Source organism: Carassius carassius, chromosome 27 (assembly GCF_963082965.1).
Source record: "Carassius carassius chromosome 27, fCarCar2.1, whole genome shotgun sequence".
NCBI lineage: Eukaryota > Metazoa > Chordata > Actinopteri > Cypriniformes > Cyprinidae > Carassius > Carassius carassius.
Window position 1 is genome coordinate 7,575,332 of NC_081781.1, and position 12,573 is coordinate 7,587,904.

Here is a 12,573-nt window from a genome sequence, read left to right on the forward strand (position 1 = left end):
TTCCCTTTTTTTTTTATTATTCCTGACTTTCCTTCCATAGGGCAGTGTTCTGTGTTTAAGCCAAGGCTAAATGGAAACATGTACATTAAAACAGATACAGCTGTGGAGTCTTAAAAACCCTTAAGATTGTTGGCTTCACTAAGCAATCTAAGCAATGGCACCTACAGGAAGATTTAGTGTCAAATCTTACGTTCCCTCCCACAGTCCGCAAGGCGGGCATGTTTTTAAACACCGCCTCCAGGAATGCATCATAAATCCATCTAATGACCTATAGCATGGTGCTGATGATCTTTTCCCTGTTTACTTCCATGACGTTTTCCTGCATTACACCAGTCCACAACTATGCAGCTCTTGTTTTGGGAGCGGGTTATTCACAGAGAATGTTTTCATCTCTGCCGTTTTCAATTATCAAGCCATCCTGTCATTACGCTGCTCTGCCCCATATTGGACTGCTGGTGTGCCTCAAGAGTCACGGGCCAGACCGGGGTACATTTTTCCTCCCAGGACCCCCTTTTCTCTAGTGGCCGGTCCAGTCACTTATTTGATTGGTAACAGTATCTCATGCTGGGGGGATAGTGCTTGGGCTATCAGAGTGGCGGTTAAATTAGACATGACCTAATGTTGAAAGGGATTTATTCTCTCCTTAATAGCTGTTGTGTTTTCTATCAGCAGGAACTGCCTTTTGACCCGACACCCACAGCAGCACTCCGATCATTGTTCTGTCCCAATGTAGACCTCTTCTGTGACAGTGAGAAAGAAGAGAGAACTGCTGCTTGACTGTAATAGGTTTACTCAGGGCTTCCTATCAGACCCCTGAAAATGGTTGGTGGCTTGTAGAAATAGATATCAGTTGCTTTTGCAATATTAAGACATAAACGGTGGACATAATAACTGGGCACTTTCTAAACTGCCATTACTGTTCATCAAGATAAAAAGCAACATTCCCCAAACTGAGGCAGTGCTAATGTCTTATTTAATGTCTGATGTCAAGGCCCAGTCAAATTTGAGCGCATAGCAATTTGTTGAGAGAGCAGCCGTCTGGACAGATGATGTTATTTAAATAATCACCGTTGATATGATTATAATGACAAGCTAATGGATAATGTGTCCTTTCCGCTGGCGTATCTCAAAACTAATCAGAGCAAGCGAGCGTTTTCTCCCTCTTCTTTATGCTGGGATATTGTCCTTATGAAAGAATTGCCTATCATTTTCATGAATGTGAGTCTGTTGATGCTTGATTTTTCCGGTACATTCACTCTTTTGCTCTCACTGAGTTGCTGGCATCACAGCTGCTAGATAATTACGCATTCGACCAAATGTCTTGAAGAGTTGTATGCACCTCGTTTCCGGCTGTGCACGGATCGCAGCAGCTCTGCCATCCCTCTCGGCCCACACAGGCAGAGAATTGGATGGGCTGGGTTGTGTAACTGAAGTCCCTTTCATAACGCAATTCATCAACACCATAACCCTGCATGGTATTCATGCCTCTCCTCCCACACAGGAACAGTCACCCACTCTCCTCACCCCGTCTCGAGATGGCTGTAGATGCTTCCCACGCATGCTTTCGCTCTCCAATGCGCACATAAATGCTTAGGCTCTCCTGTACAGAGTGTTAAAAATACTTCCCCTTTGCTTTAATGGCTTTTTCTTCTCCTCCATATAGCTTTGAAAGACTGGTTTATCTGTCTGAACTGCAAGTATGGCTGTCTTTTCATGAACTCCTATCGATCCTCCCATTTCCTCATTTCAGAAGGCTTTAAAGGCATTGTAATGGTGCGTTATGGAAGACCGGTGTCCTTGGAATGTGATTGCGATATTGCCGACGTGTAGAACTCCCCTCGGCTGACCATCTGGACATGATTTTAGCAGGCCTGTGTCTGTGCACTGGCCTCTCACCCGGCTGCATGTGGAGCTGGATGAGTCTTCTGCCCAAGATTCAACTTTGTATTCTTAATGAGAAGTCAGTTTGACACTCCAGGGGGCTGACTCACATGAATTTTTGGTGATACATCCTCAAGTCCTGCTAACACAGACCAAAATCACACTGAAAAAGTTGCTGGATGAGCAAAAGGTATATCATGAGGTGAGCTGAGATAAACTGCAAAGACAAAAGACCTGAGCTAGTGAAGGAAGAGGTAATGTGAGGATAGCATTAGTGGGTCATAACTCAGGATTGTCTCAGAAATTTCCTTTATTTGATTGAACGGACAGTGCCTTTTTTCACGTAGTTATAGTAAATCCTATGAAAGAACAGCTATTGAGATCCTTCCTGCATACAGTCTTGGTTGCTTGAATAATTGCTTTGATTAGACATGTGCCAGTTCCTTTAAAACATAAGACTTTATTGTGGTATCCTTACTTTCAATCTATTTGAAGTAAGGATCATCTGCTCTGTGCCAGATGATAAAGCCAGTTGGAGTAGTAAAAGTTGCCGCCATCACTAATGAGTTGGGATAGCTGGAACAAGGGCAGTGGAAAATCAACTCAGCAACCTCTCCTCCTCTGCAAGAGTAGTGGTATTTGTGCACACTTGAAATTCCCTTATGGCAGTAAAGCTCCTCTTGAGACAACTAAGCAAGGTGTAAGCAAAATTAAGACGCATGACGGCACGGCAAATACAAATGAGGTGCAAAATAAAGTTTGTGGAATTGACCACAATTCTTTTAGTGGTAGGAATCTGTCACCATAACCTCTATAACCACTGAATTGAAACAATTAGCATCCAGTTGAATTATTCAGTGTCTGTCCTACAAGGGACAAAAAAAATTGTGCCACTTGGACTCAGGGAAATGAGATCTGGCTTGTGTACCTCCCCAGCATCATGGCTGTGATGTCATGATGGAGTAGACAAAAGGTGGAACCCAATCTCTGGAACATACCGCCCGGTGTGCCCAGGTGCACCTCATTGAGCAACATGATCGAGTAACACTGTCTGCCTCCAAAGAGTCCATTAGCTCAAGTATGCAAACTGCAGTCACATACATGTCTCCTAATCATTTCGGAGTCATTTACACTACTGAAGTTCCAGATCTTTGTGCTTGAACCAACAGATCACACCATAAGTGGCTTTGGACTGCAAAGCCTTCCCTTAAAAAGTGGGGGAGTGGTAAATGGACAAGCTTGACTGAATTACCCAAGATGTTTATTGCTATAACCCTGTAACTTTGGCAGGAGTCAAACAGCCAGGCAGCTGATAATCACAGTGTTAAAGAGCATGACTCAGAATATTTCAAGAACAGACTTTGGCCAAAAAAAAAAAGGTCTGCTTCTGTTTTATTCAGTTCTTCATTTATATATTTATTTGTTTGCGGTCTTGAAGTGTCCTGCAGTGAACTTTGGGGAGATTAGGCATTTCCACTGCATAAAGGCTTTAAATGTGATAGTACTTTAAAAAGACAGGGAGTCTCCCTTCAAGTGAAAAGGATATCCAACTGGCTTAGAATGTGACATAATGCTTCTCCAAATCCTTTTAGGACTGTTACACCGTAAAGCATTCATTGACAAACAGACTTTGAGAAGACTGCTGTTAATCCTCTCACTGGAATCTGACAGCAGAACCGTAAAATGCATAATCATTGCGTTAGATTAGGTGGTGTATTTCTGATCATGAGCAAACGTTCTTATAAATTGTTTTATGTTCTTTATTATATCGGTATTGTGCATCCAGCATGGAGTCCTTGTTGTGGCCCCAGGCTAAGAACCTCCTACACTTTGTATGGTGAGATGGGGCAGGAAGATGAGTGGGACAGCAGACAGCAGCATACCGATCTCAGCCATGAAAGGATCACAATAATCTTTGGGCATAAACAAGTTTCAGAACCATCTAGCATGGGGTGGTTAAAAATATGTCTTAAACTATGTGTGTAGAACAGCACATATTGTAGATTCACTCTGTAACAGGGACAGAGAGCACAGGGACTTCATGTCATATAACATTCTTGTAACCTCTTTTGGTTTATGTAATACGACTTAGTCATTCTATTCTAAATTCTGATGGATTTGCTGTGAATGGAGGTACTGCTCTTATCCTCTTCACAATGTGTGTCCCACACATGCACTATCAAGCACATTCATTTGCCTCTTAAAAATGTGATTCAAAGTATTTTTAACCTCCCTTAGAAACTGATTATGCAATTCATTCAGTACATGCAGTATCTCATAACCCAAAAACCCATCATGTCACGAAAGGCTAGAAAAAAGCAGGCGAAAGCATGAGCAATAGGGCTGGATGGAATGATGAGATGTACAGTATAACAGCAAAAGTACAACATGTATATTGTTACAGATTTAGCTATATTGGTGTTGCAGAAGATAAAGATCCACACAGCGCAGTAATACTAACATTTATCTACATGTGAGGGTGGTAAAGAAACATGCATGAATGAGAAAAAATTATATGAAGAAAATTGATCAATATATTGTCAATATGTTGGATCCGTGCAATAGGTCTTTAAGTGATAGTGCCTGTAATACCTGCTGCAGTATATGACATGTTATTCAAACAACAAAAGAAAAATCTACGTCCTTTATAGTAGTATCAGGGGTATCTTGAAAATACACTGTGGTCCTTTTATATAAATCTTTCTGTGTTATTGCATTTTAAAAGCCTTACTAATTTACAGAATTGGGCAGGACATTTGTTATTCATGTTGCTATAGGAAACATTGCCTGACAATGCTTAACATGTAAAATTGCTGCTTTAGTGCAACAGCAACTGGGGAGTTGAACTCATAGTTTGTCTTGGTTTGTGAACACATACTTTCCTGTGTCAGGCATGGAAGAATTATGAAAACAAAATGAACCAAAAGTTAATGTTTCAAGTGCTATAAATACCAGTGGTTTTTCTGCCCTGCTATTTTTAGTGCTCACATCGTCTTCCAGACACCAGCGTCACACAGTTTCCTCACTCATACTCAGGCAGTGCTGTCTGTTGCAACAGTATGAGCCTGAGATTAAGACATACATCACACAGAGACTCCAGTACCTTCTCTTTACAAACTTGTCATGTTCTATTTATTGCTTTGAGTACATACTGTACCTTAAGGCTGTATTTTGGTCTGCTCCCACCTATGTATTTAAGTGTTCACAGTGTTAATGTTTTTAAAAGCATAGAAAAACCCAAAACTCGTAAGGATGAAAATGCTTAGAATTTGCCCTTTAAACACCCACACACACTACGTCGAATGTCATTTGCATTCCTTGGGCTATTTTTATATGTTTGTGTCTCTTTAGGAAATGAGTGGGCAAGGTTTTTAATGATGACTCATGAGCAGAGGGAGGTGGTAGCTCCTCTGCATCAGTTCATTGAAAACTCTTGACACACTTGCTAGTTAAAAGTACACAGCTGTGCAGCTGCCTCGATATCAAACAGAAAGAAATAAAACAAGAAAGCAAGCTGTAATTGAAGTATGATGAGCAACAGAGTCACACAATGCACTACCATACTGTTTGGTCTAGACAGCTGGGGTTTTTTGCCAGCTTTTTTAGACATCAGCTTTTAAAATTTTAAAAGGTAGTTATGTTACATGTGTAGCAGTTTCTTTATGTAGAACAATAATCCTTGTCTAAAAACAATGTTTAAACATTATTTTATTTATTCTCTCTTATAGATACTGAAACAGAGGACATTAAACAGAAAGGAACAAGCCTGGATGAAACAGAAAGTAAATGGACTGTTGAAATGAGTGATGGAAAGATACTGGCCTGATTGTCAAAGAAGGACCTCATTTAAATTTTAAAGTGGAGCAACACTTGAACTATGGAAGTAGAAGGACCTTTTATTTAGGAGTCGCTTAAGTAACTCATCTGGCATGACAGCTTGCATGAATGAAAACTAGCAAACATCTTAAGAAACCCCATTGAAGTACTAAGAAAATGGAGACACATGAACCTGCTGTTGGCCAAAAATGCACCAAGCAGCAACGGGAAAAGAACCCCTTACAAAGAAAATGGGTCTCTGAGCCCTCTGCTGGAACTAAAAGAAGTACCTTCGGAGATCCAGATGTTAAAAGACACATGCATCGTGAGCAAAGTCTTACATGTGGGACAAGCCTTGCTAGCTCCACTCAAAATTTTAGCTCTGGAAAGCTGATGTCATCTGCAGTGACACATTCATCACAAGAAAGCCAGTTTCAACAGGTCTTCCCTCGGCCTTACTCCTACCAGTTGCCACATTCATACCCACAAGAGCCTTTCCTTTGTGGTACAAAGCCACAACCTGGGTTAGAGGCCCATGCCTGGTCTTTTTCTGGTCAAATGCAATCTCTGCCACCAGATGATATGTTTCCTGTGCACTCCCGCTCTCATGGAGTATTTCCTCGTCAGAAGTCTCCGGCTGGTTTTGGCCAGTTTTCCCAATCTGGACCTGAGCAGCCAGATGAAAGTCATAAGAAGGAACAAAAACCCAAGAAGCCAGGAAAGTACATATGTCACTACTGCGGCAGGGCATGTGCAAAACCCAGTGTGCTTAAAAAACACATACGGTCCCACACAGGGGAGCGTCCTTATCCCTGTGTTCCATGTGGTTTCTCATTCAAAACCAAGAGTAATTTGTATAAACATAGAAAATCTCATGCTCATGCTATCAAAGCAGGACTTGTTCCATTCTCAGAGTTAGCAACTCGAACAGACACTGATCAAGCATCTTCAGTTGGGGAAGCAGAGGCACACTCTGATGGTGAACAAAGCACTGACACTGATGAAGAAACTGCAGAAGGCGCAATGTTCCCTGAAAAACGCAGCCCACAGATATCATTTGATTCAGACAAGAGCCCAATGGAAAGGGGACCAGCATACGCAGATCCAGCAGAGGAACTGTCCGTGGCATCTATGAAAGTGCCTATCTTAATTGTTCCAAAACAAGGGATAACATCACCTGCCACAGAATGTCCCCAGTTTACAGACATTAAAGGTTCAGTTACTGGTGGACAGATGGGCAGAGGAGACGAGTCTCATACGGTCAAACAGAAACTTGCCTTAAAAATCACAGAGAAAAAGGACCAGGATTCAGAGCAGTCTCAAAATCTCTTGAGCCCCCACAGCAAAGGTAGCACTGATTCTGGTTACTTTTCTCGCTCAGAGAGTGCCGAACAGCAGATCAGTCCACCAAACACCAATGCAAAGACATATGAAGAGATAATGTTTGGAAGAACTTGGTACCACAGAACCAACTCCAGATCTAGACAATCAGTCACAGTTGGGATGGTAGATATTGCTAGTCAAGACACTAATATCAACAAGTCTAATGCCATGCAGGAGTTGGCCATGGGAAAGATATCAGAGCGTCATGAATTTTATCAAAATGATTGTGCTGAATCACAATTAATTGCTGGATATGACCCAAATTATTATCATGCTGGCTCTTGCCAAACTAGCACAGGTCTTCTGGAAGCACCCTCTGATTCAGGGCCACTTATTAGAAGCAACTCAATGCCAACACCTTCTCCAACCAACCTCAATGTCCCACCGAATCTAAGAGGGAGTCACTCATTTGATGAAATGATGACCCAAGATGATGTCTTTTATGGAGGAGCTGCGGGTCTAAAAAGGTTAAGGAGGCAGGCTGCCTTTGAACACTTTGCCCAAGAAGGTCATGGAGAATCAGAGAACTATGGGAAAATCACAGGTGTGAACTCAAGTTTGAAAATGGGAGAGAGGGGGCCTTTGATGCCAGAATTTAAAGGCTCTGGGTCAGAGATGGCTTGCCCAGAAGTACGCACAGCATACACTTCATATGGTACAAAGGTGGGAATGACATTTATGAGTGGGAATGAGTTTACAACAAGAAAAAGACGCATGAAAAAGAGTGTGGGTGAAGAAGAGGATTGCCTTGGACAAGATGATAGCAGTCGAAGCGGCTCTACTGAAATGACAGGGGATTATGACCTTAGACAAGGAAGTCACGATTCTGCCAAGGCTGCTCCTACTAGTAAGGGTTCCATGTTTAGAGCACACAGTCCATCAGAAAGTTTTGACCGAGGCTCATGTATGACTCCAGAGGACATTGTACTTGTTCAAGATTCAGACACGAAGACTGCTGGTAATGTAATTTCTGTTATTCAACATACCAATTCGCTGAGCAGGCCAAACTCATTTGAGAAGACTGAATCAATTGAACATCCATTTTATCAGCCAGGTAAGCATGTTGGACATCTTTCTGAGCAGTCAGACTCAGAAAACATTGATGATGTGCAGAGCCTTGAGTCTCATCATAAATTTGAAATCATGGAACATCAGCAGCAGGGAGACAATGAACATGGATCTTTCTCTTCTAACCCACTGTATCATATGCCCCACAAACTTGTACGACAACCCAACATTCAAGTGCCTGAAATAAGAGTTACAGAAGAGCCTGACAAACCTGAAAAAGAACCTGAAGTACCAGTAAAAGAACCAGAGAAACATGTTGAGGAATTTCAGTGGCCACAAAGGAGTGAAACATTGTCCCAGCTTCCTGCAGAGAAACTCCCCCCAAAGAAGAAACGTCTGCGTCTTGCAGATATGGAGCACTCTTCTGGGGAGTCAAGCTTTGAGTCCACTTGTACTAGCCTTTCAAGAAGCCCTAGTCAAGAAAGTAACTTATCACATAGTTCAAGTTTTTCAATGTCATTTGACAGAGAGGAAAACATCAAATCTGTATCCCCAACTAAACAAGAGGACTTTGCTAAACAGTCTGAGTTCTTAACTGTTCCAGGCAGTGGCCATTCTCTGTCTATACCAGGCCATCATCAAAGAGAGATGCGACGCTCATCATCAGAGCAGGCCCCCTGTGCTCTATCCACTGAAGTACCAGAAATACGTAGTAAGTCATTTGATTATGGAAGTCTTTCAACCGGTTCAAGACAAGGAGAAGTTTATGCAAGTGCTTCAGCTATGAAGGAGCGTAGACGAGGTTACCTTGTTAGACAGGCATCTCTCAGTGTCTATCCTGAAGCAGTGGTTCAAGAGCCAATCTCAGAATTGAATATCAAACAAGAGCATTCTGACCATGTTTCTCAAGCTGCTTTAACTGGTACATCCTATTGTGTAATTAGTGACTTGGTAAGATCCAGAAGAGGTACACAGTCAGTTCTTGGATCACATCACTTGCTGCAGCAAAGCATCAGTGAGGACAGTCTATCTGATGATAATTTCCAGAATTCTCCTCGTTTGCCTGCACAGCTTTCATCAGATAGTGAGCATTCAGTACATGAGCATATGACCCAGGATATAATTCAGCACTCTTCACTTCAGAGCAACCTGCCATCCTCACCTTTCTTGCCATTTCAACCAATGCTCTGGCATCCTGAATCAACACAAAGAAACAAGCAGTACCTGGCATTCCAGGCACAACAATTACAGAAACTACATATCAAACAGCCAAATCTACAGCCCATGCTACAAAAACCATACCAACCTCCTCGTCAAATTCAGGTGCAAACAAATTCAAAAACCGATGGGGCAAGTCACAACTATCCATATCCTTCAAGAGCCTCCCCACAGCAACTTGGGGTCTTGTCATCTAAAGTGCAGACTACAAACTTCTTACAACAAGTTCAGCCTATCTTTGCTACTCAAAATGTAGGTTCACATCCATCACTCCCTGGAATGCTGGTACCAGTCAGAATCCAGACAAATGTGCCATCTTATAGTAGTGTTATGTATACAAGTGTTTCACAAATCCTTGTCTCTCATTCTCAGAGCACAACTTCTGTCAGAGTTTTATGCACAGACAATGTGTCGACTGTTTCACTAACAGGCACCTCATCAAAGCCCCAAGTAGGCATCAATTTATCTAAAATATTAGGACATTCAGAAGGGTCCTTAAATATTCCAATATGGAAAGTACCTGAATATTTCCCCGGGAGCCTTAATACAGGAATTCCTTTGTCTTTGACATCAGGAACTATCTCTACTACAGATGCTTCCTCTAGTATTGGGGGAAGTAAGAGAATGTTGTCACCAGCCAGCAGTCTTGAGCTTTTTATTGAAACCAAACAACAGAAACGGGTCAAGGAAGAAAAGATGTATGGCCAGATAGTAAAAGAGCTTAGTGCAGTTGAGCTAAGCAATTCCAGTGCACCGAAAGATAAGACCCCTAAACCTGAATTTTCAAAAAGAAATGACTCCATAGATGAACAAGAGAGGATGTCCTCATCTCCACCCAGTGATTTCCTGTCATCTAAATTCCTTGGGTACCCATCTGCACCTCATTTACCTGATGTGCCACCAAAAGACAACTTCATTCCACCCTTGCAAATTATTACAAACGTGGCTAGCAGAGCAGATTCCCCAGAAGAGCTTGATGTAGATGAGTCTACCCCAGAGGCAAGCTCAAGCCCACAATCAGTAATCTCCTCAAGAGATACTCAAAAAGAATCTAAGAAGAACATGAGTAACAAGTTCCCAGTAAACATGCTGGTGCAGCTAGCTGCCAATCAGGGTGGTGGAGTTGTTGGAAGCAGTCTCCTGCTCACTGACCTGGCAGATGTCCATCAGTTTTTTCAATTCCCAAGTCTTCGCACACCAACCAGTGTCAGCTGGTGCTTCCTAAATTATACCAAGCCAAATTACGCACAGACGACTCCCCTAACCTCTGTGTATAGTTCATGGTGCGTCAGCTCTTACAACCCAAACCCACTCAACCTCAGCACCAAGGCCACCTTGGCACTTCTTCGGTCAAAACAGAGGAAGAACACAGAAATGTATACAATGGCTGCTGTGTATCAACCTGGCACTGGAAGACTTGTTTCATCCCTCCGGTGGAAACAGAAGTTTGAGCAGGTAGTACTGACTTCTAAAAACACACACACACAAAAAAATAGATTTCATTTGATGTAATTCTTCATTTAATTTAATTTAAAAACATTTACACATTATATACATTTAATTCCATTGATTTTTGTGAATAAATATTAATTTCAGAACATTGCAGATTTTAATAGTAATTTATACAGACAGATAATAGATAATAATATTGTTTAAAAAATTCAGATTAAATTTACCACTTGAAAATTTGTTAGCAAAATATGCACGAGTTAAAACATAAGTTAACTTTGCTCATTTTTAAATTGAATTTTTAAATGATCAAGATGATTAAAAATGAATTACAAGAAAATGCACAGACCAACTTCTGTTGCTTATGTTTTATGCTTACAGTTTTAGGGTTCATTATTCAATCTTTTCTCTGTTTATATTTCCAGTTGAAGCCAGAGATCATTCAGCTGGATGTTGGAAAGTTTGGGAAGAAAATTAAGGGAATAAGCCTAAGAGACAGGGGGAAAGAAGACCACGGAGAAAAAGAAGCTTCTTCAAAGCAGGCTGAACCCACTCGCATCAGAATCTTTGAAGGAGGGTATGTGAAGATGTGTGTTTATTTTCCAACACATAACTTAGTATTCTTTGTACAAAACGGAACTTCCCCTTTTCTAAAATGCAATTAAAATTTTACTGCTGCTAGAAAGCAAATATTAGCACTATCTATCGACATACAATTTTATTTATGGTGCTTAAATCTTTTGAACACAAGTACCTGGAATGTATACAACTACATGGTATGGTATCCCATTGGGTTCGCCATATAATATTATGCTGTGCAGGGAAAAAAACTTAAATTGATACATCTGTGAAAATGTTTTCATTTCAAATATATACAAAATATATAATGTGAGATTTTAATGTATGTGATATCATTCCACATATTAACCAATATATTTGATATCTTCCAATAATGTTAAAAGGGTTAGTTCACCGAAAAATGAAAATTATGTCATTAATGACTCCTCATGTCGTTCCAAACCCGTAAGACCTCCATTCATCTTCGGAACACAGTTTAAGATATTTTAGATTTAGTCCGAGAGCTTTCTGTTCCTTCATTGAAAGTGTGTATACGGTATACTGTCCATGTACAGAAAGATAATAAAAACATCTTCAAAGTGGTCCATGTGACATCAGAGGGTCAGTTAGAATTATTTGAAGCATCGAAAATACATTTTGGTCCAAGAATAGCAAAAACTACGACTTTATTCAGCATTGTCTTCTCTTCCGGGTCTGTTGTGAGTGAGTTCAAAACACTGCAGCTTAGTGATATCCGGTTTGCGAACGAATCACTCGATGTAACCAGATCTTCTTATACCAGTTCACCAAATCGAACTGAATCGTTTGAAACGGTTCGTGTCTCCAATAAGCATTCCAATAAGAGTCATTAATGACATAATTTTCATTTTTGGGTGAACTATCCCTTTAATAACCCTGGCCTTGTTTTTATTTCAGGTACAAATCCAATGAAGACTATGTTTATGTGCGTGGCCGAGGCCGGGGAAAGTACATCTGTGAAGAGTGTGGAATCCGCTGTAAAAAGCCAAGCATGTTGAAGAAACATATTCGCACACACACAGATGTCAGGCCATATGTCTGCAAGTTCTGCAACTTTGCTTTTAAAACAAAAGGTGGGTTTTCTCATACATTTCCAATAACCAATACATGCAAAAGCACACATAGCATTAAAAACAACATTATATAATTTGATGAAAAAACATGATTTTTGTACTTTTTGTAGATTTTTGTTTGTACCACACTGAACAACATATGATCTCT

The 12,573-nt window shown here is 40.9% G+C and overlaps 1 protein-coding gene across 1 annotated transcript in view; it reads left to right on the top strand.

Moving 5' to 3' along the window:
* The window catches only part of hivep2a (HIVEP zinc finger 2a), a 43,643-nt gene that overhangs the window by 26,589 nt on the left and 4,481 nt on the right, over positions 1-12,573 (top strand). The window contains 3 exon segments of the mRNA XM_059512412.1: positions 5,610-10,761; positions 11,181-11,332; positions 12,250-12,425. Of these exon segments, the coding sequence (XP_059368395.1) occupies positions 5,875-10,761; positions 11,181-11,332; positions 12,250-12,425 (5,215 nt within the window). The 5' untranslated portion in view covers positions 5,610-5,874.